The 27,131-nt window shown below is 39.6% G+C and overlaps 2 protein-coding genes across 2 annotated transcripts; one reads left to right on the top strand and one right to left on the bottom strand.

The window, feature by feature from the left end:
• Window positions 1-1,367: 1,367 nt before the first annotated feature.
• On the bottom strand, window positions 1,368-5,843 carry cUnh4orf33 (chromosome Un C4orf33 homolog). Its single transcript, XM_080520314.1, has 6 exons — window positions 5,818-5,843; window positions 5,042-5,235; window positions 3,279-3,339; window positions 3,126-3,177; window positions 2,854-3,053; window positions 1,368-1,806 (listed from the first exon to the last, which is right to left on the bottom strand). Exons 2-6 carry the CDS (start codon window positions 5,220-5,222, stop codon window positions 1,710-1,712), a joined length of 591 nt encoding a protein of 196 aa, XP_080376440.1. The 5' UTR covers window positions 5,223-5,235; window positions 5,818-5,843; the 3' UTR covers window positions 1,368-1,709.
• A 74-nt stretch (window positions 5,844-5,917) lies between these two features.
• sclt1 (sodium channel and clathrin linker 1) lies at window positions 5,918-27,074 on the top strand. The gene is made up of 22 exons (XM_080520519.1): window positions 5,918-5,989; window positions 6,343-6,410; window positions 7,491-7,558; window positions 8,051-8,103; window positions 8,187-8,259; window positions 9,191-9,246; window positions 9,413-9,548; window positions 13,444-13,566; window positions 13,775-13,840; window positions 15,921-15,991; window positions 17,824-17,914; window positions 18,090-18,181; window positions 18,918-19,095; window positions 19,233-19,331; window positions 22,016-22,087; window positions 22,166-22,240; window positions 22,368-22,510; window positions 22,587-22,779; window positions 23,611-23,807; window positions 24,559-24,637; window positions 26,010-26,105; window positions 26,522-27,074. The coding sequence occupies exons 2-22, from the start codon at window positions 6,377-6,379 to the stop codon at window positions 26,579-26,581; spliced, it is 2,055 nt and encodes a 684-aa protein (XP_080376645.1). The 5' UTR covers window positions 5,918-5,989; window positions 6,343-6,376; the 3' UTR covers window positions 26,582-27,074.
• The last annotated feature ends 57 nt before the right edge of the window (window positions 27,075-27,131 follow it).

Here is a 27,131-nt window from a genome sequence, read left to right on the forward strand (position 1 = left end):
ATTTGAGGGAGCAATAGTGCAGTGGTTATCCTCACAGTGACACAGACCCTGGCTCAATTAGGCCTTTTTTAGCCTGGAGTTTGCATGTTATTGCTGTGGAACATAGTTGTGAGACGTGCTTGTTGGAATAATTGGTGACCGCAAATCACCCTGTTGTCTTTATGTTCAGGTGTACAGGTAAAAGAATAAATGCAGACAGAGATTATTATCAAATATAGTTTGGGATGAATAGAAAAAATGCACATATTTAAAAGTATTTATGCACGTGTATGATCCCACACAAAATATAAATATGTTACAAATATATATTTGCTTAATAGGCACACGCAAATTAATTCATGTTTTATGGTAAATGCATGATAAAATTCTACAAATATGTACTTTAGTAGTGGCTGTAGGATTCCATTGACACTTTCAAATCGAGCACAAGGACTTATGGGATGCCATTACTCTGGGATAATTGCGGACCAAACTGTGGTTTTTATGTTTCTGCTATTATTTGATGACCCAGTTTCCTCCCACGACCAAAGAACATGCAACATGTGTTTGTCCTCTTTCATGTCTTTTTTCTCTCTCAGTCGGAACAATGCAACATTAAGTTTGATAAAAACAGGTAATGCAGGTGGCTGACGGACAAATAAGTACAATAAACTGTTATCAAACACCTCAACAGGTACCGTCATCCTTTATTAGAGTGAATGAAATCATACACATTGTATTTGACATACAGTAAGGTAAAGGAAATGTCCGAGCTTGCCGCTTCTTCCTGAGAGCTGGGTGAGAAGATCGATAACACACTTGTGTTTGTACACCAGCTGAGGGAGCAAATTTCAGCTCCATGAGTAAAGTCCAACCACACAAGATGGAGTGATTTTTCTCCCCTGTGAATCTCAGGAAAATAGAAAAAGGATATATGAGAAAATGTTGGACGTGTTTCTGAAACAACAAAAATTATTCAGCAGAAGCAATGCTATGACATGATAAATTTAGGTAAAAGGAGTGGAACGATTGGACAAGGACCTAACTACAAGACGTTTTAGAGATTATTCCTACTAATGAAACTTGTATTTTTCTATGTTTGGACCATGAACTGAAGGCAAAACAGGCAGGGACAAACATGCACAAAAACACACTTGGTTTTCATGGCTAAGATGTTTTAAGATTTTAGCAATGGATTCCACTTATATTGTGTCTTTTCATTGTTTCAAAGTTCTTTACACCGACGTACACACACTCAATACTCTTACAATATTTGGATAGTAAGAAGATCCATGAACATAATTCATCAAGTAGTGCTGGTTGAGGTATAAATATGGAGTTCAGCTGGTGTTGCACCTGCTCCGTCTACAATTTTGATGGAAGTTAACCCTTTAGTCAGAATATATTGTGATGTGAGGCACTGAATCATTTATACACATAGGACAAAATACAAAATAATTCAGCTCTCAAAGTAACATAACAAAATTGATTTGCTTTTGATTAGTGTTTCTCACTTTCAATTAGTACAAGTGATTAAAAAAGAAGAAATGTTCTGTTATATTTAAGGTATATTTTCATTGACGAACTGAATGGCAAAATGAGCATTAAGAAAACACACCAGGTAATACTCAGTTTAAGGTTACATCCGATGTCTTCCCATCGTTTGTGTGTGCGCGTGTGTGTGTGTGTGTGTGTGTGTGTGAGACAGTGACAGAGAAGAGAAAATGAGCTCAGGGCTTTCCCTTCCACAGATCCGACTCTGGCTGGATCCAATCCTCCCCCATGATGCTTTGCAGATGGAAATTTTGGAAATATTCCAGACGGTGACTAAAAAACGGAAGGAAAAGTAACCAACACATCTCATCATGAAAACATCAATAGTGAGCAGGATTTTCAAGGCCAGACATAAAAATGTAATCCTGGATGTCCTGCACGTTATATGTTGTTGGTTTTTTGCTTGGTGGTGATTGGAGCAACTGAAAGTGCAATGGAAAACGACACTCCAAATGGAACTCTTTGAAAATGCTCTGTTGTCATGGAAAATGGCAAAAATGTAACTTCCTGGAAACGCTTGTGCTACGTCTCAGTCTCCAGAGTGCCATGACTCCCAGTCCATATTCTCGTGGTCGTATTAAAGTTGACAATCACTGTAATAACAATCCAACTTGGTCATCTGTCCATACAAATGCCCATGTACTCCCATTGTTAATGTTTATAGCACATTGTTGTGTGTGTGAGCCAACTCGTGGCCAAACAAGAAAACTACATCGTTTTGAGTGTTTCTGACATTTCTGTGTAATTCGATATCATTTTTAAAACACTGCTGTGTGAACATGTGCAAAAGTTGCATTTTCCCTCATTTACACGATGACAGATGGAGCATTTTCAAAACATTTCACCTTGGGAGCCCTTTTCAAAAAGTCACTGTCACTGTTGTAGTGTAGACCGACTCTGAAAACACAATGATTTCCAGTCAGGGCACACTTCCAACTAATTTCCAATGACTTCATTCAAACAGCGAAAGTTTCAAATATTTTAGATCCATAACATATAAACTGAAAAATCAGAGCCCAAAACATCCAGGATATCCAGGACCACAGTTGGTCATCACTGGCATATATATTAAAATTATATAAATATAGTTAAGATGCAAATGGTTGAGTGTTTAAATTGGTTGTAATTCGATTGTTGGCATATGGACAATATGCATTGCACATTATTGGGATTTGATGCCAATTCGGTAGCAATAAGACCAGAAGGAGTTAGAAAATGTACCTGAACTACCCACTGCTTTGATATTCAACCTCTTCTCAATATACCTGCTTTTTAACAGACATCCAGCTTTAAGTGGACAATATTCTTCAGCATACTTACAAATTGGGAGCTTGGCCCGGGCCTACCTCCTCCTTGGGTATAGGGTAGAGAGCCTCATATGTGCGTTTCTCTCCAGAGCCGTGGATGGCATAGGAGTTCATCTTGTTGACGTTGGGAGGGAAGTACGACCAGGGGATCAGAGCCTCACCCATCCACTCCTTCCCTTGGATTGTGGAAGTAAAAACCATTGGGAGCTGTTGCTGTACAAAGAAATACAATTAAAGTGAGAAGCTCTTCTTCCTCAAACTTAACCTCTTTACATGTTAACTTACCACAAAGGCCTGGCTGACTCCCGACAGTAATAAAATCAGGTGTTGTCCATGTCTGAAGTAAAAAAAAACACAGAGGAATCATCTTAACTCTGCTCATCTCTTCAAACATTTTCATAATACTCATGAAAACACAAAATCCTAGCTTGTGCTTACGGACAAACCTCCACCTCCAGGTAATTTTCTGCGGTACTATCAAGGAAGAAGGACTCCACAACTGACAAGATAAGAAGAATTAACAAAGTTAATTTCACATTCATAAACTACTTTAAAACTGGTATTAACCTAATTTACACCAATTTCATGAAACCATCTAATAATTGAATAATCTGACTCATTTACTTTAAGTTACATTTTAAGAAGAAAACGGATCCATAAAGTTTCAAATCCAATAAGGTGAGCGACACACGCGTTAACCTCGCAGCGTTCTCATTATCGCCCTCCATCTCAATGTGCTTGGTTTCCAAGCTATTAAGTAACATTAATGAGGCCAAATATATGGCGCTCATTAACCGGAAGTCAAACATAGTTCAGGTCGATTAGAATGAATTGTTATTACTCAACCTCATTACAAGGTTTAATTACTGTGTCACTATGGTAATGATAATGCATTTATAAAATAACGGTCTCATAAACAGCTAATTCCATAGCTTCTTCGACCACTGATTTTATCATTTTGTTTCTTCTTGGAAAACGCACAAAATTTGCATTGTACAAACAGCAGCAGAGATAATACTATTCGAAATACAACCACCATAAAACTGACAGCAATCTATTACAAAGGGCCATAAATCTGACCTTTGAGGTGTTTATGAAGTTCAGTTTTCATTATTTGTTAAGAGTTGACTTGAGAAATAAATAATGTTTTTCACTGGTCAGTTATGAAATAGTTTGTTAAAAAATGCTACAGTTTGTGTTTTAAGTATGGAAAATGTACATATCTGTATTTACGAGTACATTTTAAGTCAAATTGAAACTTCTTAGTGGTTATAAGTATATTTTAATGTAAAGACAGAATTCATAAACTATTTAAATACATTGCGTTTTGAAAGATAAAGCTAAAGCACTGTTTATATCCACATTTTATGTTTATGCTAAAAGAGTGTTTACAACTAAATTTTTTACGTAAATGTGTAGCTAAAATACTATTTATATGTACATTGTGTATAAATATGAAAGTACAAGAGTATTTATAAGTATATTTTTATATATGGGATGACCTGAGTGTTTATACATACATTTTATAAAAAGAAGTGTTTTGTTTCAAATGCAGTTGGAGCATCAGATATCTTGTCCCTTGACTGAGTCTTTATGTCTCACAATAAATATTTATGTACTTCTACTTCAAACTGTTTTATAGATTATATTTAGAAACTTCTATAGTGTATACGTTTTATCTTATAAGGTGTATAAAGTTCATATACACTGTTTTTTCCTACCGCTATTCCTACCGCTATACTCTGTGTGCATTATCCTAGTACGATGCTATGACATCTGGAATTTCCCTGTTGTAGGACCAATGAGATAATATATTAAGTTATCTAATCTTAGAAGTGTTTATAAGTATTTTGTACACATAGAATGATCTATCTGAATCTTTAGAAGTGTATTTGAAATGAAGCAATAAGCGGCCTGTGTGGCTGAATATTGTTAAAAGAGAATTATTGTGCTTATGCATCGATTGCAAGCAAGAATGTAACTGGCTATCAATCTCCTGGATGAAAAGAGTTCATCATTTGCAGTTTAATCATCTTTCAAGTCATTTCAAGTGTTTTAAATCGTGACCTTTCACCTCAAAATGTGCTATGTTGTGTCACACTAAACTGTTGCTTTCACAGCAGCCCTGTAACAAATATTCACAGTGCCTTGATAAGAGAATCTGTAAAAGCTCCTTTGTGACTCCAGCTCTTTTTACCCACCTTCATAATCCCAGAGTCCAGGGAAGGCATGGCCGGGTGGTCCAGCAGGAGCTGCTGGATCGTTGAAGAATGGGCCAAACACCTTCATGGTCAGCCCTCCCTGCCCGGGAGAGAAGGTGATCTTGATCGGATCGTGATCAACGGGGTTGCTGTCCCAGGTGGACTGGATGGAAAACTCCATCTGCTTGTTTGGACTGAAAAAAAAAACCCACAGTCAGTGAGCGAAATAGTGACTGCAAGAACAGCAAATAAAGTGCAGACTTACAGAGGTTCACAGCAAAGCAGCATGTGCATGAGCAGTAAGACCTGCAGCCCATGAACTAAACCCATTTTTTCAGCTATTTAATCTCTGACAGCAACACGGGTGTCACGCATTAATTTATTCTCAGCAGTTTGCTTTTAGTCGCTGGTAGCAAAGTGAGCTCATTATGAGCTTCTCGTACATTCATGTGTCCTCTGTTTGACTGGATCAGCAGTTTGTTATCAAATTAGGTTAATGCCAATTACAGTTATGTTACTCAGTGACAAAGGCTGTAAAATTAACAGCCTGATAAATGAATCGGAGGAACAGAGATAACTTGCTTCATGCCATGTGAATCACATGATGTGATCTGAATAAAAGAGGAAATTAACTTTCTTACAGATGCTGTGTTGCAGCATCAACAAAAAAAACCCAACTATCTGACAAATCAACATAGTATATTGTATGCCTATACTGCATCTACTTTCTGACAGACCACACAGAATCAACGTAAAGAAATAAGGAATAACAAAACCTCACTTCTCCATTTCCTCGTTTCAGGATAGGTAGGAACCATTGTTCGCCGGAGCAGTTTGAGCAGGGCACCTCTCCGCTGTCATTGGTTGTTATTGTTATTTCAAACTTCGCGGCGGAAGCTACAAAAACAGTAAAAACACTTAATAACTCTCGTTTTCGTTCACTACCAGGTACGACACGTTCGGTTTACATAGTTTACAAGTATAATATTTTATCGGAAACGTGTTTGGGTCTGTATTTCGCAGGTTGAAGTGATTAGTTGTTGATTAGCTGCCAATGCTAACGGCGCTAGCTGGTAAACACAGGTAATGACTGTAAGCTAACTCTCTGTCAAAGCCATGTAAACGTATTTTTTTACTGCTTTTTATGGTCGTTAGCTGAATGAATGCCGTATAGAAGGATACTATTTAAACCCACTTACTGCAAATGTATTGGCTTGCTTCGTCACAATCTCCGATTTTTTACATGGAGATTACCATTTTTTTTATTATTCTCCGTTGGTCATCTGGTTTTGTCATTTCAGGTTATTTGTCTTTCATTGTGACCAGACATTCAGGATGGATGCAGAGTTGGAGTTTCTGCGTGATGAAGGTATGAACGTCCTTTTCTCGCACGGAGGCGTTTACTTTGCCACCAACTGATTTCTTCCTTTATAATCTCCACTGGTGCAGGAAATTGAGATCTTGTAAGAAAAAAAGACATGAGAGGAATGTTAAAATAATCAAAATCATACTGAAAATTGGCATCATGTCCAAAATCATCATCTTTTTATTTTGTTTCCAGCAATATTTTTGTTGTTTCGGTTTTATATGTACATTTTTCAACAGGGTTGTTTTTATTTTGTTGTTCAAACAACAGGCAAACATAAAACAACAGCAACATATATAGGGTTGTCCCATGTATTTGTTTAATGCCTAATTCTGACAGAGAAGCATTGAGGTTTCCCTACACACGTCCAACATGCTACAGTCAATTAAAAAAAATATGGAAACTGTTTTATACATATATGAAAATAATAATACTCAAGATTCTTGCATAAGTGTTGAGAAAGGACAGACATGCCTACAAGTTGAATTCAAGTATTGTTTTGTTGTGGTTGTTCTGCTTATATTTGCTTATAATTTGTGTTTTCTCTGTTAGTATAGTTGAAAGCTTGTGTGAAGTGGCTGCATGTGTGGGGTGGAATGTAATAAGTTATAATTCTCCCTACTCCTTTTTGGCCATGCAACCTAAATATATTGTTCTGCTGTACTGCTGAGATATCTTTGGGTGACTGCTGCTGTTGACATTGATATCTGATTTTGAGCATGTCTGAAATAAAACATATACATAAATGGGTAAATAAAAGAATGAAACCAGGGACAAAGATATGATATATAATTTGTGTTTATGGTTTTTAACTATTATTTACCAAGTTGAGGAAAGGACTTCATTTTTTTGAGTGCTTTGCTTTAAGAACTGTAGGTTAGGTTGCTTTTATTAAGTGCATTTTAAGGGCTTTAGCAATCCAAATGAATGCAGACTGATTGTGACACATTGTGGAATTGTTTTTTTACTTTATTTTATATAAATTGATGTTTATGTGACAATATTTTTCAACATCACCATTTGTCCAGTTTGACGAAATATGATATGCTGTGTAATATGAATGTGTGCCTGTTCTTTTTTTAGTAAACAGATTGAATTCCGCTCTCAGGCGGTATCAGCATGGACAGCAGACTCAGTCCACAGCAGCTCAGGTATGAAGAGATCATCATAAACTATATATACATGAAGAATCCTCGAAGAATTTCAGCAATAATGTGGCATCTTCAGTAAATATCGTGTGATCATTTATTTTTCCTGTTTTTGAAAGTGATTTATAATCTTTTCAAGGAGGTAGTGAGGAAGCAGTAACTACTTCTTCTTCAAAATTGAAATGTTTACTTTATGTCTGTAGCAGTTTTAAATGTATTTTGTTTAAATACATTAAATAAGAAGATTTTTTATAATATTTATTCAATCATTTAATTCTAATTGGAAGCAATTATTGTAATTCTTTATCTGTCTTTTATTGTTTGATCATTTCTTTATCTACATACAGTATATGTTTTGCTAACATGAACAATTCATAAACAACAAACACATTTATCTGCAAAGTATTCACTTTTTTTTTGTCTTCGCGTTACGGTTATCTAGTTTAGTCTCTTTGTCACTGCTTTTATTTTGGAAAAATGTCTCTCTGTGTTAAGGTTGAAGAGGTGATGCGTACGGAGTCTCCCACTCCCTGGATCTCTGATCGAGGGTCAGTTCAACAAAAATCTCTTATTTTAGAGACCAAAATGATTCTTTTTTTACCCACCTGGGACGTTGTGGTGCTTTGTGCAGTTTAATGGCTCCTCTGATTGCGGAGTACGATCGGCACATCGATGAAATGACTGAAAAGCTTCAGAAATATGAGGTAAAAAAAACAACAAACCCAAATAACCTCAGGAATGTTGAAACATCTAAATTTGAACCTGCTCGACATCAGGCATGTCGAACTTTCACAGTTTATCGCTTGAAATATATAAACATGCTGTAAGGCAGTGATTCCCAACCGGGGGTACACGGACCCCTAGGGGTACGTGAGGGTATTGCAGGGGGTACGCAGAAAGATTATACATTAGCCTACAGTATCCACACACACAAAAAAAAATAATTATACTATATTATATTGTATTATATCATGAATTTTAGTAAGGCCATACGTTTATTTTCCATGAGTAGCAGTTCGTCCACAGTGATTGTAACACTACAATGCACATAATATGAAAAGACTATAAAGTGGCGCGCTTTAAAAAAAAAAAAAAGGTTCACGTTCTTGCTGCGGGCGCGCACGATTCGCGAAGCTAGCTAACTCTAGCTGCATACCGACTGTAAACATGGATGCATGGCTAGGCAGGAGTAAACGTCCAGCTACCGCTACTGCTACCGTCGCCTCGGACGCAGGCACAGGGGAGCCCAGTGAAAAAAGGAATTATGAAAGACCTATGAAAGACAAGCAAGCGCAAGTGTCTCATTAAAAGGTATGTTTTTACACTCACAATAATTGTTTTATTTAAATGAGCAGTTGGATAGATAGAAAGACAAAGGGTTAAATATAAGTACACATTAAGGCGAATAGTCACACACGAGAGAGGGGGTACTTTTCACATGGAAACCAGCTCAAGGGGTACACTGGTCAAAAAAGGTTGGGAACCACTGCTGTAAGGGAAGGTGTACTATAGTGGAATACATAGTTGTTATATGCTAAATATAGTTATTGCTTATATTTAAAAAAAAAAAATCGTATCTTGTCATTAGATTTGTTGATCTGCCTTAATTCAAAGTTTCTTGGCGTGAATCAACAGGCCATGATGACGGATGTCAAAGTGAAGTTGGAGACAGTTGTCAAAGAAAATGAAAGGTATGGAAAAAGTTTTGCTCCTCAAAACAGGAAGCTCAATTAAATTTAATGAAAGCCAATCAAGTTGGTTGAATTTATGCTTGTTTCATATAATTTCAAAGATTATTTTTCATCAATTTAGATGGACCTTTCAGCACTGATTGCCAGTGTCTTCCACATCTTGCAGGTTACACGCAGAGCTGAGGGAGACTGTGGAGAAGCAGCTTCATTTTCAGCCCACGTCTTCAGGAGTGGAGGGCAGCACCCTGGAGGAAGATACCGTCATCAAAAATCTACAAGAGCAGGTCCAGCTGTCTGAACAGGTCTGTACACTTAATCCTGAGATGTTGACACCACAGCAGTTTATTCAATACGAAAAAAAACAAACCCGATATCATTGCGTTTCTGCGAATAAAAGTGCACGTGAACATGTTACCTTGATTGAAATGGAACATTTCCGGGTTGGAATAACTCGCCCAGACAATGCAACTGAAGGTCGCATTGTCTCATACTTCCAGACAGTGCGACCTTCAGTCGCATTATCTGGAAGTATGAGACAATGTATGAGGAGAGGTGTTCTGATCTGGAAATTAAACAACAAATAAAAAGACCTCCAGCATAAGAAGTGAAAAGACTACTGTAAAAATGGTCCATTGTCATGCCTCTGAGCTACTAACTTGCTACCTCGCTGTCAACTGTTTATATGGTCTGTGATGTCGTTGGTCACCTCGAAACTTACAAGATTGTTTATTTTTCAATCATCGAAAGGAACACGATGTCAAAAATAAGTCTGTTTCGTTGTATAAGGTTACAGTGATGACTCTTAATTGAGCTATAATAATAATAATGATAATGCATTTTATTTGCATTATACTTTACGTTCATGGATCTGAAAGTGCTAAAAACAACATTGGCTAAAAGCGGCAACGTAAAACATTTAAGAAACAGCAATAAAATCAATAGGAACACTTAAAAAAACAGCACTGACGAGCAAAAAGAGCTGCGAAATAGGAGCGCTTTAATCATAGCTGACTAAAACCCCATTCATATTCACAAAACAGATCAAATTAATTTGTAAATTTATTGTCTGAATGCTCTTTTCTTTGACCTTATTTTCACCTTCTTAACTGGGAATCACTGATGACATGAGCTCACATATCTGAAGTGTTGCAATAAATCTACAAATAAAGGCTTGATGTCTGGTACAGTTAGAATGTCTCTGATTGACATGTGCAGGTACTTAATTGATAATTATTCAATAGGTAATTAGGTTGCAGTTTCTGTGTGACCCGAGTGAAATTGTGCTGCTCCCCTCTCACTTCAAATCTGCCATTTGATTGCTGCAGGGAGTTATTGCACTCACAAGCTCATCATACAGCAGCTCAAAGCTAAACTTCTGAGGGCATGTTTGACATCTCTGGGGGGGAAAGCGCCATGAATCTCGAAATGGCAGCAGCATGATTGATGTCTATTGATGTGTGTCTGTGCGTGCAGAAGGTGAATCAGCAGCAGAAACGAGGGGATCAATTTGTCAATTAGTTAATTTGAGCATGCTGGTGTCATTGTAGCCTCATTTCCACATTTAAATGATCATAATTCATCATTTCATTTATATTGAACACTTGTAACAAAGAACATCTGTGTTCTTTATTTGAAACTTGGTTGAGATACTGATCAATCATTTTTCATGATTTCCGAGATCATCTTCAGGTATGTTTTTTGGGAAAGCTCTACAAAACGTAACAACTATCCAGAGACTTTACCTCCATTATTCTTATCCTTTTTCAGCTGACCATGTTTTGCATGCGTGCCTCCTACAACCCAAATCTTTATTCCTTGTATTATACTACAAGCTGTCGTAACTTTTTTTTAATGTGCTTTGAACCCTACGGCTTATACAATGACGCAGCTAATTTATGCATTTTTCTGGGTTCACGGGCTTCATGCTGCCAGATTCTACTTCCACATGTCGCTCCGTACTGTTTTGAGCACCTCTGCTTCTCCAAAACTTGGCCTAAAAGATCTGCAGTCGCTCTGAGGCTCTTAAGTTAAATAAAGCCAGATAGAAGACGGATGATAAGATGGATGGCTTTAGATTTCCGAGCTGTAAAGTGACATCAGCCCAGCAGGGCTTAACATTAAGGTTTTTTGAGCACTTGCCTGGGCAAATTTTTACTTGCCCGAAGTTTAATGGAAATTTCTAAGCATGGGTAATGTATGAATTTGACCAACACAACTTTTTACATAAAAACACTTGTTTCTGTAATAATCAAGATGTCTCAATGAAACTCAGAAAAGGTGTATCTCTTTATACTCTTCAATCTGAAGGAATAATAATATATATTTTAAGTTTGTTCTTCACAGCAAAAAGCCCAGAGTTTAATTAACGGCCACGGTGTTAGCTTTTTGCTGTGTTGGTCTGAAATAAATTTGATAGTATTAAGATTGGAGCTGTTACACCCTGCTACTACATACTACATACTGTCACACCATATTTATTGTATTAGTCACTTTTTATCCATATGCTATTTATTAATAACATGCTAAATGTGTGTCATGTATTTTTATTATATTAACAAATCAAATCTTGTCCCTGTTCCTCCTCCTCTTTCTGCTCAGCCAACTTTTTTTTTCTGAACCATAAAAAGTTATGAAACTTCAGGATTAGAAAGTGAAAATAATCCAAAATACATCGTTTCAGTTGAAGTCGTGTTTATGTGTTGAATTCAAGTGAGTTCCGGTTACGATCTGAATGTTGACGGTATAGGTACCAGATCTGTCCGGGGCCGGGCTTGTGCCTTCGCCTGCCAAAAATGTCACACACAATAGCAACTACGGCAATTCTACATGGACAAACTACAATAAGGCATGGACGGATAGATAGATAGATAATACACAGAAAAACGCCCAAAATCCAACAAGTACACATGCATAATCAAATAGGTTATGTTGAGGAAATGTGCTTGATGCTCAAAAAACTCTTGGAAAGTACTTGGAAGTGACAAGTAAAAGGAAGAGGGGCTAAAAAGATGTACACTTCATGATAATCAGACAAAGCGTCACCAGACACCTTCAGTTTCTACACTCTCTTCAAGATAAACCAGACACCTTCCGTCTCTCCTGAAGTTAAACTCGAGTGGGCACTGCTGCTTCAGGACATTCAGAGGCGTCAAACCACTCGTAGCGTCCCGTTCACCTCACACAACCACGTTGTGTGAGGTGAACGTTCCACAAAGCTACCAAGTTAACGTTCACTTCCAAACTTAATTACACTGTGACGGGAGAAACTTGCAGCCAGTAATAATGCGAAACTATCACAGCCAATCATAATGGGCAACATCATCAGCAAGTGCGGGTGCAAGACCCCGTCCTGGACAGATCTGGTAGCTCGGTCGCATGCGTAGGTCCTGCCCCGGACATATCTGGTAGTCTGGACACGTCTATTACCTACAACTGAAGTGAAAAATTGAAAATGGCGGACGATGAGAAGTTTCCCCGACTACATAATTCGACGGATTCCCGTGGAAATACGCGATGCCATCCAACCCAAATCCATGCAGCGCGTCACCAACCGGAATGCGGAATACGAATTGGGAAGAAAATAGTGGTCGTGATCGGCGTGAAGCCTTTTCCCACGCTATCATCACGTGATCGCGGTCGCAGGGCGGAGAAATGGCCGTGTCCTGCGTTGGTGTGATCCGTTGGTGATACCAAGTGATTTTTGATGGAGAAAAAAAACGTCAAAATAGCACCAAAAAAATCACTCGTCTGTTCGGGCAAGCTGGGTAGCTGATTCACTTGCCCTAGCAAGGCTTTTTACGAGCCCCGGACGTTCAGGCAAGCCTTAATGTCGAGCCCTGCCCAGGCGCTTATCTCCACTCATAACTCCTTTTGACTCATCCTGTAGTTGCAAGTACAGTATTTGCACACTCTCATAACTCACTCTGAACAAGACCCGGGTCATGTGTGGCTTCAGTGACGACTCGCTTCACTGCTAACAAGATAGAAAATGTGACGTTTATAAGGCATCATTCCTCATTGATGAAGAGGTGTTTTCTCTCTCCATCGAATGGAGAGAGATGTTTGGTATTCTCGTTTTCATCAACGTCTGCTTCAGAGAGCAGTTTTATTTTCAAGCAAGCGTGAGACGTCTGACTGAATGTGTCTGTGTGTTTTCATGTGGGTGGATTCTTTCTGTGTGCGTCTGTGTGTGTTTAGGAGCGGGTGCAGGCCATGGAGCTGTGGCAAACGGCAGCCCAGGAGCTGGATCGCCTCCAGCGGGTCTACCAAAAGAACGTCTCTGACGGACAGACGCACGACTCGCAGAAACTGCAGCTGAAGGTTCGCTGCTCCCACATTAACATGCATAAGCTGGCACTTTATTCGAACATCAGCCCTTCAGCACTAGGTGGAGCTCTTATCATAGAAATGGGGTCAATTAGGGCAGTTTGGTCTCACTTAATACTTCATTTAAGCACAAGGTAATTACTGCCAATTAACTTTTATTGACTGTGCCTTTTTTTTTTTTTTTTTTCTCCCTCCATCACAGGATCAGCTTGTTCAGTTCCAGCAGCACACATACAAACTTCAAGTGGCCAATCAGAAACTGGAATTGGTAGGTGATGCTCATTTTGGAAGCATGCTAAATTACAGCGTCCCAATTAGCCGTGGGATGAAAATGCAGTGCACTCCTCTGAAGTGAACTCTGCTTTAATAATTAATCTTGTAACTAAGCAAATCGCTTCCTGAATCACTCTGGTAGTGAGCCAGAGCTGTCTGTGTGTATAATGAACTGTCAGCTCACTCGGTAATCCTCTAACTACCTTCATTTTCTTTCAGCTCACTGCTATCCTTTTTGTTTTTCCTACAGTCACTAATAATTTAACACAGGACTGTTTAAGAACGATCTCTGACCTGAGTGCGGCTCAACTTCATGTACTGCGTGTACACCGATCAGCCGTAACATTACAACCACCTGCCTGACCCATCAGGACTCCACCAGACCTCAAAAGGTTTCTTATGGCACATGGCACCAAGATGTTGGCAGCAGATATATTAAGGTTGATTTGTTGTGTTCTGTGTGTCTCAGTTCTTTTTTGAAAACGGCTCCCAGGGTAGACATTTTCAAAATCATTCGGCCTCTCTCTTTCTGTAGACGGGCAAAAACGAGAATTTCTGGAGTGCTGGGGGTCCATCTCCTGGCAGACATGCTGAGGACTACAGCTGTAGGAAATAAATATTTTGCACATGCTCAGTAGATAGACAATAACAACAGTCTTTGCCTCCAGAGTGTCACATATCCTCGTCTATATTCTCCTGGGACTTGGTAGTTTTGTAGTTGACAGTCACCGTAAAAACAATCCAACTTGGTCCTCTGTCACTACGAATGTCAGTGTTCTCTTATTGTTGATGCTTATAATATATTGTTCTTTGAATGCATGTGTGTGTAGTTTCATGACAAAAACAAACCGCACCCACAATGACCCAATATGAAAATGTCATTGGTTTCAGGGTTTCTGCCATTGTCGTGTAGCGAGACGTTGCTTTCAAAATGCTGCAGTGTAAACGTGAAACTTTTCTGAAACAAAAACGCAAAAGCAATACACTCACTTGAAACTAGTCATCACCTCACTTCTCTTAAATTCTTGACTCTTTTTTTGATGTTTTTTCGAGCTTCTTTGAGCAGAAAACAAGCCACTAACACCTGGGAATACTATTTCTAATAAAAGGTGCTCTCGGTCTGCAGGCCTGCTTTCACGTGGGCGGAACAAGTCAAAGTAACATCCTCACATACATAACAGAACCCAGTGATTCTCAGAACAACATTTCCTAAAGCATCACACTGCCTCAGTCAGCTTGACCTCTTCACTTAATGCATCCTGGTGTCACGTGTAAGAAACAAACAATCTGTGCTCCGGTTTTGAGACTCTTATGTCCGTTTCTGCCTCGTTTGATTGTGAACATTGGTTAGCGTGAGCACCTTCAATGCTCTACAGCTTTGCAGCCTCACATCCAATAAACTCCAACACTGTGTATTGAGAGAACCTTCTGTCTGAACCAGCATCGTCCTCTGAAGCAGTTTGATCCACAGCAGCACGTCGTTTGGATCAGAACACGCAGCTCAGACTTCACTCTGCATCATCGCTTTTGATAGCTTCTGTCCACTGCAGACTTGGAACACTATAACCCAGTCATCGACAGACTTGTTTGATATGTTACTCTTGCCCTTTTGACTTTTAGAGCACAGAATATTAACTTGCAGCTTTTCATATCCCTCCCTTTAATAGGTGCCATCATAAAAAGCTAGTCATCATCTGTCAGTGGTCTTAATGTTCTGGCTGATCGGCAAAGACATTCGTTGTTTTGTTTTCTTCATCTTAAAAACACGGGAACACACACATTTGTGGTGTGGGAATAGTATCGTAACACTATCTCTCTGATGCATTTTTAATGTCGGGGCCAGCCGCTGCCTTTCCCTTCTTTTCAAGCTGTTTCAGCGAGTAGTCTTTTCAGCGCCTGCATGTGAGAATGACTCTGTAGTAACGAGTGACTGGCTGGCTCATCTGGGTGTGTTTCTATGAGGACACGGGGCGCTTGCAGAGAGAACCTTCGGGAGGAAGTTGGTTAGAAGTTGAAGCTGTGTGTTTGGAATAATGCCACACAAATGGCATTCTTGTCTCTCGTGCCACACGCAGACCAACCAGCAGTTCCTGAAGACGGTGACAGAGCAGAGCACAGAGATGGAGGAGCTCCACAGTCAGCTCAGGTAAGTGAATACCTCACAGGGTCCTGTTCTTTACCAGTGTGTTGGAAAAAAATAGAAGGTAAAAACCCAGATGAATTTTTTATTAGTGTATAGTCCATGCAAAACAGTAGCATTGTAGTTTATATTGGCCTCAAAGAGACATTGTAGGCATATTAATTTTAAATAAAGCCTTAGAGGGACTTTCAGACACTGAAATTAAATGTCAACCTCCAATAGAACCTCCACTAAAACCTGTAAATATAAGACACTCTGTACACTTTGAATGAATTTCTGTCCCTGAGAGCAACTACGTTTTGTCTATTGAAGAAAAATTGACTGTTTCTGATCATAATTGTATAAATCCTCCATCTATCTTCCATATTTTCTTCATCCAAGTAAGTAGTTCAGGGCCCGTACTCATCAAGCTTCTTAGAATTACTCCGAAGAACCCTGCTAAGAGTTGACTTATGAGTAAAGAAATTCTTAAAAGGTAGTTAAAAGTTAGTCAAGCGTCTTACTCCCATTTCCAGCGCAGTGTATGTGTGAATCTTAAGTGTCACTCCCAGAGCTGAATTACGACGGTACCATGCGCCGTGAACCGAGTCACTTCAGTGTCCATAGAAATGACCAATCACGGAAGGGAATTCCTTTTCTACGAATAAAGAAATATCCTGGAAATATTTAAATGTACAATATAAGTGTATATTTTTGACAATCTACAAAATAATACAAAACATATTGGCAAGGAATCAAAAATAATGTTTCCTTATCTTTTTTTTTTTTTTTAAGAAAAAAGCAAGTTTTAAACATGGCTTCTGTGGTGGATCCGGATCATTTTCGAATAATCCTTGAAATGTTATTGTGAGTTTGATGAGCTGCCTTTTTAAAAATTCTAAACATACCCTAATCCTCAGTAACTTGAACTGCTGTCAAACCTCACAGAACAAGAGGGCAGCAAATGAACTCACTAAACCTTCAATGAAAATGTAACACGACTTAGTCAAGCGTGACTACAGTGGCATTTGAGGAGTTTTTACATCATCAACTAAAATAGTTTTTCATTGTGGATGGATTTTGAATGTTTGAGAAGTGATAAGGTTTTTGTTTAATAACACGGACTCTTGACTCTCTTGTACCTCTTAGTGCAGTCTCATAATTCTATCAATAATATTTTATGCGGGTCCCAGAAGGCTGAAAAACTATGGAGAAGTGCCACTGAATTTGGGATGGGGATGTCACGTAAATTGTATTTTCTTCTGCCCTTGATATGCTCATTTTAAAATTGTACTTATTTTAAAGCTAGAATTCAGTGTTTTGGGAAATAACAATATTCGTAGCATAAATTTACAATAAATAGCCATAAAAGCTCAAATAAAGTAAAAATTGTAGAAACAAGCACATAAACACACATTGAACTACAAATTAAGTGCAAATGAGCTTATTTGACACACTTTCACCCATTTGATAAATATGAAATCCAACCTGGTTGGAATTTATTAGTAGTTTTGTTGTTGTCTCTGGTTATGTGTGTGTTTTCTCCCACAGTCAAAAAACAATGTTCATTTGATATTAATTGGGGCTCTAGTTTTCCCCTTATGAATGCGCATGCTTGTCATGTCTCTCTATTGGTCCTCAGATGGACATTTAGAAAACAATAACCATTCCGTTTCAGTGATTCAATTCAAAGCGAGAAACTTGAGCCATCATACATAGTTTTAAATCGTGATAATGATGGCTTACAGCAAAGAAAAATCTTGACTCACTGAAATAAATCAACTTTTCAATGATGTTCTCATTCGTTGAGAAACACAAAATAATTCAGTTAATGTTGCAACCCTCCATCCCGGTTGCAGACAGGCTAAAGCTGAACTGAGGACAGCCACAGCTAAGGTGGATGAGATGACCAAGCTCCTGCAGAGCATCCAGGAACGGATGCAGAGGCGGGTAAGAGAAGAAAACAATGTTTGAAATAAAGAAAATAGAACTTTTGTCGATCATTTATTGAGCTTCAGTAGGCTCAAACTGCAGTTTCAATTAATTCAGAACTTAAAGGACTTGTTAATTAAGCTCTGAGGATATATACGACTAAATCTGTGCATGTCTGTGAACGTGTGTCCAGGAGGAGGATGTGGCTGAAGCTCAGGGCCGAGAGGACGCAGCAGACAGGCGGCTCCAACAGCTTCAGGCAGCCTTAAGCCAACTCGAGTCCAGGTGAGCTCATTTTGAATTTCTCATCAGAGCAGTAGGCGCCTGTCTAATTAGGATTGTGTAATCGAACTCGAAATCATCATTTTAATTCATTTTTAGGGTCTGTTTGAACGGCGACAGTTCCAAGTGAAAATGCAAACTTTTTGTTGTGTTTTAGGTGTTAACGTAACAGTGGTGCTTGGAGCCACTGAAAACATAACTATTTAGAAACGCTTGGGATCCATCCCCATGTAGAGGGCGAAAACTAGACTTTCTGAAAACGCTCGGTGCCCGTCTTCTTGTCGGCGGCGTAAATGATGCTGCTTATTAACCCAACAGCCGTATAAAACATTTCTTCAGCTCATGTGAGGGGAGATAAACAGTAACAAACATTTTGGCCTCCATAACTCCCAGTCCATATTTTTGTTTTGTAGTTGAGTCTCCTGTAACAGCAATCCAACTTCCTCGTCTGTCCATACAATTGTCTGTGTACTCGCCATCATTAATGTGTACAGCATATTGTTCTCGACATGTGTGTGGTTTCATTACAAAAACTATGAGTGTCCCAACATGAAAACTAAATTGTTTTCAATGTTTCTGCTCTTTCTGTATAAATAGTTTTCAGAATGTTGCTGTGTAAACGTGAAACTTTTCTTTAACGAAAACAAAAAATGAATACATATTTTAGACATTGCCGCATAAATGGGGCCTTAGTAACACTGCTAAATCACCAATCTGATCCTCATGTCTCTTCCACCAGGCTGACAGCTGCTTCACAGGATGCCGATGCCGCCCGCAGAGAGACGACCGTCTGGGAGAGAAAGGTGGGGGAACTCCAAGCTCGTTACTCTACCCTGGAGGAGGAGAAGTATGACGCCCTGTCCAAAGTCCGCGAGAGTGTTCAAATGGCAGAAGAAGCCGCACTGCACAAACACCAGGTCTTTCATCCCAGTCTTTCCTTCAGTCATGTTCAGCTGCACCGTCTCCTGACAAGTCTTCACCTCCCTCAAGAGCACTGCAGAGCTTGTCCTGCTGATATGTGTACCTGTTTCTTCTTTTACCTTCCTACCCTCAGGTTCAGTTGAGAGAGAAACAGAAGACAGACGAGCTTGAAAAGACGAAGGAGGCCATGAGACAGTTGATCCAGGACGCTGCAGTCCGCACCAGGAAAGAGGTGCACTCACGGGGCTGAATCAATGTCTGCTAATCGCCCGCCACCTAATTTGATCTGTGCGTGTGTGTGTGACTAAAATTTGCTTTGAAGCTCCTGCTGAAGAAATCACATTACTACTTAAAAGCAGAGGATGACGCAAGAATGCTGAGTGCCAACGCTGTTTGCCTCCATTCTCAAAAGGCAATCTGAAAAATTACAGAAACCACAGACTTTCTGATTTCTAATTAGTCCTGCATGAAAGCACAAGCTCCGACTGCAGCGGACGTGCAGCGCAGCAGTGTTTTGTTTTATTTTTTTAAACATGAAGCATTAATCCCGAAGCAAACCACTGCTCTTTCACCCTGCGTAACCTCCGGCTGAGACATGGTGATTAATGCTCTATTAACAAGACTTCTTCATCGACTTTAATCCCGTTAATGCTGCACAGTGTGACTGAAGCTCTGGGTGTCATCTAAGTCTTAGCTGGCCTTCAACAAACACACTTTTCTCCAAGTGTAACTATTGATGCGTAAGATTCATGCATTTGCTTTTTAGCTCGCAGGTGGTTTTGTCATTGAGTTTGAGTTTGGAGCCAAAGTGAGACACTTTATTCACCTTAATCTCCTCTCTCCCCCTCATCCTCATTTGAAGCCATTCAGTGTGGAGATAAGCATGTGTAATGAATAATTAAGCCTGGATGGCTTACGATTGGTAGTCAGACCTCAGATGTATCTTAGGGCTTCACTCTGATTGTGAACCATTGCTGCAGTTTCCAGAAATAGATTTATATGCACAGTGTTTCACTTTTCAGACTTAACTTTAAAGAAAACGATGTTGCTGCTCTGTCTTCTTGTTGATGAAGTATTTCTGAGCAAGAATATACACTAATCGGGTCAATTCAGGAAAAAAAAGCAACAAATGTACACAGTAAAATATAAACATCGAGGGTTTGAAATTATTCTAAATATTAACAGCAAGGAAATTGATTTAACATGGCAGGTACTTGTCAAGGATGAGAGCCCTGAATTTATTTAATTCTTTTCAGTGGAAAGGAAACAATCCCCAAAGAGTTTCTGTCTGGAAAATATGTCTGATATTGTGTTTGACAACAAAGAAAACAAGGTCATGCATTACAAATCATTATTCCAGTCTACTGTTGTTTACTAGTTTGGCACTACAGGATGTTTGGTTGCTTAAGAATAATACGTTTGTGTTAAGGCTGTTGGAATGCACACAACACCTGAAATCAAGTATAGTTACTCGATCCATGACAATCTTTATAGGACTGAGTACCGTATTTTCCGCTCTATAAGGCGCACCGGATTATAAGGCGCACCTACATTGATTGACATAATTTACAACTTTGTTCATATATAAGGCGCACCGCATTATAAGGCGCATGGAATAGACCAGTGGTCAGCAACCTTTATAACTCAAAGCCATTAGGTTACATTTTCCACTGATTCTAACACCCAGAGGGGTACACACACTTTATTTTGATAGTCCTACCTGCAGCCTATGCCAGGAGGACACTACACACAAAACCTTCTTCACTGCTGGTTGACAACTTACAACTACCGGTAATAAACTAAACTACATGAACTAAGCAACAAAAACACAACACAACACAATTATTGCCGACACCACAAACCAACTATAACCCCCAATAATTGCATTTAAAACACCACAAACAGAAACTCCCATAATTCATTGCAGCTATCGGCTGCACTGAGGAGCTCAGGATGCAAGGCATGATGGGAATTCATGTTTTGTGTTGTTGGAGGTTATTGTGGGTCGTTGTTGGGCTTGGTGTTGTGTTGATTGTGTTTATGCTGTGTTTTTGTTCCCCAGTTTAGGGAGTAATTATTTCATCTAGTTTATTTTGGTTTGTTAGAATGTTGGTGTGCAACCATGAGTGATGAAGGTGTTGTGTGGAGTGTCGTCCGCTCTGAAGATCCGGTTGCGAAGTTAGAGTTGTCAAAATAAAAGCTTCTGGTTGTTCAGCTGTCAAATAGCAGTCTTGAGTAGAGCAATTCTTCCATATATAAGGCGCACAGGGTTATAAGGCGCACTGGCAGCTTTTGAGAAAATTTGAGGTATTTAGGTGCGCCTTATAGGGCGGAAAATACGGTATGCGTTAAAAGAGCTACAAGGTGGTGTAGTGTTACCACACACCCTCACAGAAAGCTTTAGATTTCTTTTCTTTTCTGTGTTCAGTATTCATTTGTGTTAAATAAGATGAGAATTTCTCCAAAGGCAATGGTGAATCTCTTCTCTCAGATCATATGTGAAAAATAAACTCAATACGTTTTACTCTTGTTTTTGTATAAAGGCATTTCCTTTGCATTTTAATACTAATCACAAATTAGTTTTTTTCCTGCTTTGATGTCTTCATTTAATCAATTGTACTTGTGAGGTTGTTTAAAATAATCCACAAATTATTTATCTTACTGTCTGAACTGTAAAGCTTTTTAGAGAATGCGAGTTTAGAGTTTATCATACTTAAATTTTAGTGCACATTCAAGTGTGTAAATCTGAAATATTCATCTCATAACTCAACCTAAATTAAGCAGATTTAAGTTGAATCAAGTTTTTTTTTTTTCCATCAAGAATACGTAAAAAAAAAAAAAAAAAGACAGCCTGTTACACTGTTGACTTTACAAAGTTAAGGTACCGAATGTGATCTTTGTGATTTGTATCAACAGGTCGAGAATGCACGTAAACAGTGCAACGATCAGATCCAGCGTATGGCGGAGGAATTGTCTGCTCTGCAAATGGTGAGATCCTGACCTGTCAGAAGCACATTAAATTCTCCTTGAGTTTCCCCTCTCTCTGACTCTCCTTGTTTTCTATAGGAGTGTGCTGATAAAGAGTTTCAGATTCAAAGGTCTCTGCGAGAGAGAAAGGCCGTCGAAGAAGAGGTCGAGAAGGTATCGTAGAAGAAGAAAGTCGTTGGTTAAACTTAATGTGGACTTGTGCTATTGAGATGTATTTTATGAATGAGCTCAGGCTGTTCTGATGATTCCCCTAACATTGGCTGCGGTGTTCTCGTTTGAGGTGTATAAGGAAGGCCGCGCAGAGCCGGAGTTCAGGAAGATGGATGCCCTTCATCAGAGGTGTTTAGATGCAGAGAGGCTGAGATCAGACCTGAACCTCACGCTGCAGAGCACACAGAGCAAGCTCAAAAAAATGGAGCTGGAGTAAGTGAAGCCTAACGTTTAAGTTGTACGTGTCCAGGAAGATTGGCTTTCCTCTGATCGCTCCGTCCACCTGCAGCTACAGCGAGGAGCTGTCGCGCTGCCAGGAAGAGGTGCGGCGGCTGCAGGGCGCCCTCACTGCCGCCCGAGACGACGGCGTCAGCGTAAGCGAGGAGCGGCTGCAGCTCCAGCAGGAGAACATGCAGCTCCGCCGGGAGATGGACGACTTACGAAAGACTTCCCTGCTGGTCCAAAAGAAGGCCAAACAACAGGCAAGTTGGCAAGTCGCCAGTCCAAAAGATACTTAATGCTGAATATGCAGGCAGAATAGTATCTCTGGTGACCTTCCGGGGGGCAGTGTTGTTCAGTATAGTTTATGTGCGACCAGTAAAATAATAAAAGAAGACAACAGGCATTAGGGTGTCTTCAAGGAGAGCCTGTGCGGATGCATGTGGATAAAACATATCTACAACCTTTATTGCAAAGCCACTTAAAATACAGGCAGACATTTTATATATAGCATTTCATCCAAATTATAAGAGTGTATCTAATATTTTTACTGCCGTTTATATGATGTTACATGTTATTCTTCCATTTATTTACTGTCCAGTGGCTGCTCTAACTATACAAATGTCCATATTGTGGAACAAATTCAGGATGTCTTTCTTGCTTTCCTTCTTTCTTTCCGTCTTCCTTCCTTCCATCACTATAATGCTAAAAACAACCACACATTACCACTTGACCTGAGACAATTAGAGAGCGTTCAGATGTCTGGGAGGATCGATTTGTGGTGAGCGAGGGTCATCGCAGAACTCTTTAAAAACTACTCCAAATAAAGATGAGAGGGAAATGACATTGGGAAAACAACTTGAAAGCATGGATCCATTCTGCCTGAACAGTTTGGGCTTAAGTGTGTGGTCCCTCTGCATCACTTTTAACCTTCAGTCAATCTGAATATTGCTGCTGACCATATCCATCCCTTTATGGTCACAATGTACTATGGTTGTACAGATGTATACTTCTGCATTACAATGATCTTAGGGCAGTCAGTTCTGTGTTGACCTCAAACGAAGCTCATCACTAATGCCCATCTCCTCCTCCAGGTCTCCCAGATGGAGCAGGAGTACAGCGTGAAGGAACAGAGCCTTGACGCCCGGCTGAGGGAGCTGGAGGAGAGCAGCCGGAGCTCCACCGCCGACCTGACACAAATCCTTACGGCACAGCAGAAAAGCACTCAGCGGTGGATGGAAAAGTCCAAGAACCTCGTCCAGGCCCTCGAAACTAAAATCACAAGCCTCAAGTAAGAAGCAATCTGTCTGTAGAAAGGAATTGTTTAACTTTGCGTTGCTCCAAAATGGTCTTAAGAGCATCAACTCACAGAGATGTTGATCTCTGGCTCTGTTTATCTGACAGCAGTTCTTTTTTGAATTTTTAAGTTTTTTTTTTTTAAACCAGCTCAAATGGACTCTCCCTGAAACAAAACGTACAGTCCGTAATACATTTTTTCTCCTGTATTCGTTTCATTGTTTGCAGCCTTATAAATATGAATGTGGATGTGCATGAAGGACGTGCTGCAAGCATGTAGCTGCCAGATACCACAGCACAAACCTAAGTTTCTTAGAGTCAGTGAGGAAGTGCATATATCAGGCAGGGTGTCATATTGTTATGGCAGATCAATGTAGCTTTTATCCCAGACTATGTGTGCAAACAAAGATACACATTTTTTGATAAATAAACGGGCTGCTTTGAATCATCACATTAATATTCAAAACCGCTTTTATTTGAAACAAACAACTGAATGAACCCATAACACCTGCCTGCCTGAGGACTCTATTGTATCAGCTTCCTCACAAACACGGGATCAAGGATGAAGCCACAGATATGGAGGAGCACCAAAGAGTTTGATCAAAACTAAGCAAGTCGTTTTGCCCTCAGCTGCATCTGTTGGAAACAGTAAACCTCCAAAAAAACAAGCTGAATTATGGTTTTCGTTTTTGCTCCGTGTGAGATGTGGCTGTGCTTTTATTGTATTTTCTTTACGTGTGTTTCAGGGCAGAGCTGAGTCGGCAGAAACAGCGATCGCATGAATTAGAGATGCAGCTTGAAAGTGACCACATCACCATGGCTGAGGTTTGTGTGAGACACACTGGCGCAGGTTCACAACCTGTTTTTTTTTTATTTTTAGTGGGGAAGAAAAAAAAGGCTTTGCACTCCGTCTGTGATCCTTGACACACCAGATTTTAAAACCAACGTGGTTTTTGTTTTTTAATCCAGGGTGTCGAACATAAGGCTCCAATCTGACTGTATGTGGCCACTGGACTAAAATGTAATTGACACTGCTGTGATAATCTAATTTAACAAAGCAGATGCTTTTCTGTCCTCACAAAAGAGTCACGGACCACAGTTTGGAAACCAATGCAGAGAGCAGAAGAGAAGGAGAAACTTTAGTAATATGGGTGCTAAACTAAGAGGATTACGAGATAACGTTGTACTTGTTTTGACACAGTTTTCCACGATGGGAGCCGATAATCTGCTGAGTCGGGGTTGACCTCTGGAAATGTCAGGCAGCTCAGACAAATGACTGGAACAAGGACAAAATGAAGCTATTTCTTGGAAACTTTCTACATTCGCTTATTAGTTGTGAATCAGCCATGTCTGACATTTTTACAATCAGAACTACATTTCACTGGTGACCGTCTTGAAAACGGTAAAAAATCGAAAACGGTGTGTTGGCAAGTCTGCATCAGCGTCACTGCGTCATTTCAGACGAGATGAATTGAAGCAAATAGTCTTTGTTCAGGATTATAAATGGGAGGAATCTTAAGAGAATTACATATTTATGCGTGACATTCAGTGTGGATTTAAATTTGGGTTATTTGGTTAATATTCACAAATTTATTTGAGGGGCCACAAACGGCACAATTTCATCTTGAGTCAGTTGGACCAGTAAGAAAGAGCTATAATAGCCTTTAAATTTCAAACTTTAAAGATTTCCTTTGCTGTGGTGCAGAGTATATGTGATGAAAATGATTATATTTTCACTAAATCAAAGGAGTCATAACTAAAAATCGCTACAATCTCAACATAAAGCCGATTTTGATAAAATCTTCTGGTGCAAAATAAAGTGAAATATCAAAAAAAAATAACCTTCTTTTATAGCTGTTGCATTATAGAGGTTTTTACAAACTCATCCTGATACCTTGGCTCTGAGGCTATAGCAATGAGGTATCTAGCCTTCATGGCAGCATCACTGATATCTCAGCTCGGGTCTGCCACTCTTAAGAAATTTGCGGAAAAAACCCCCAAAATGTTTTCTTTGAAATTCTTTTGGGTTTGCTTGATGGATTAGAGCCTCTTGCGGGTCAGTTTTGGCCCATGCTCCTTATGTTTGACGCTCCTGGTCTATCGTAATGATTCCTCTTTTTTAGTATTAATGTGCTTGAAAACAAAACATTTTGTGTGATAGTCCAGGTAACCGATTCCTCCAAGTGTGTTTGTGCAGTATGAGAGGCAGCTGGCAGAAAACCAAGAGAAGACGAGTCGTCTCCAGAGACGCCTGACACAATCCGAACAGAGGGTAACTTCAGCCACACAACAGGTACGAGCAATCCAGAGAGACGGTTATAGATAGAAAAGTGTGTCTTGTGCTGTGAAAACAACTCCAATTGGTTTACTCCAATATCTGCTAACAGCATCTTGAAGGGAAACTTGGGATCGTCAAAACCGAGTGACCTAAAGTGGGAAGGTCTTTCATTACTACCGTAGTCTCTAGAGGAAAGGAGCATCTGTCAGAAAATGCATCATGATCAAACTTACGGTGGTAGTTTAGCAGCATCCCGTTAATGTACAGCAACATCTGGTGTTGATGACTGAATGAAAGTGTGACTTATAGTCCAGAAAATACGGTACTGTAACTCCAAAACTGGAGTTACAGTCTATAAAAGTGTGACTTTGATCAATGACTTCTGATATATGTCGTACATTTATAAAGAGGGTGTTTTTGTTTGTTTTCAGCTCAGTATGTTGACATCGCAGCGAAGGAAAAATGCTGCAGCCGATCCAGGGACGGTATGATTAGAATTTTACATAAAGAACTACATCTGTGGCCAAACTCATGAAGACTACACTTGTTAGTGCTCTCTTTGTTAATTAAAACTATCTGCAACTTATTCAATTGTTTATACAAATGTATGTACTTAAATAGAGATGCACCAATACCTGTATCGTGTATCGATTCGATACCAGGCATGAGTACTCGTACTCGTACTCATAAAACTGTAACCGATACCACAACACCGTTACCGCTTTACAGCAACCCGTGGTTTACGGCACTTCACTGCAAGGCACGGGCGGTCAGTGCACATCGCTATTTTGTCGGCAATCTTTTGGGAAAATTAACTATCGAAATGGTGGTTTGAGGCTGGCAGCCTGAAACAGTGGACTGAAATGGAGCTTCTGCTACTTAACCTGGCTTTTGCAGCCTGTGTTTGGTCTGTTCCACCGAGCGAAAAAAACATGTATGCGTGTATTGGCCTAAGTACTCTGTATCGGTGAGTACTCAAATGCAAGTACTCATACACTACTCATTTTTGGAAAAAAAGTGGTATCTGTGCATCCCTAGTAC

This window comes from Blennius ocellaris (genome assembly GCF_963422515.1).
Source record: "Blennius ocellaris genome assembly, chromosome: 3".
Taxonomy (NCBI): Eukaryota; Metazoa; Chordata; class Actinopteri; order Blenniiformes; family Blenniidae; genus Blennius; species Blennius ocellaris.

Bases quoted from the DNA above. Each gene is read 5' to 3' on its own strand.
- sclt1 (XM_080520519.1), top strand. From the start codon at position 6,377: ATGGATGCAGAGTTGGAGTTTCTGCGTGATGAAG. The intron at 19,096-19,232 runs GTCTTTCATCCC...TCCTACCCTCAG, and splicing joins CCGCACTGCACAAACACCAG to GTTCAGTTGAGAGAGAAACA. The intron at 22,241-22,367 runs GTATCGTAGAAG...TTCTCGTTTGAG, and splicing joins TCGAAGAAGAGGTCGAGAAG to GTGTATAAGGAAGGCCGCGC.
- cUnh4orf33 (XM_080520314.1), bottom strand. From the start codon at position 5,222: ATGGAGTTTTCCATCCAGTCCACCTGGGACAGCAACCCCGTTGATCAC. The intron at 3,340-5,041 runs GTGGGTAAAAAG...TTATCTTGTCAG, and splicing joins TGGACTCTGGGATTATGAAG to TTGTGGAGTCCTTCTTCCTT. The intron at 3,178-3,278 runs GTAAGCACAAGC...TTTTTACTTCAG, and splicing joins CTGGAGGTGGAGGTTTGTCC to ACATGGACAACACCTGATTT.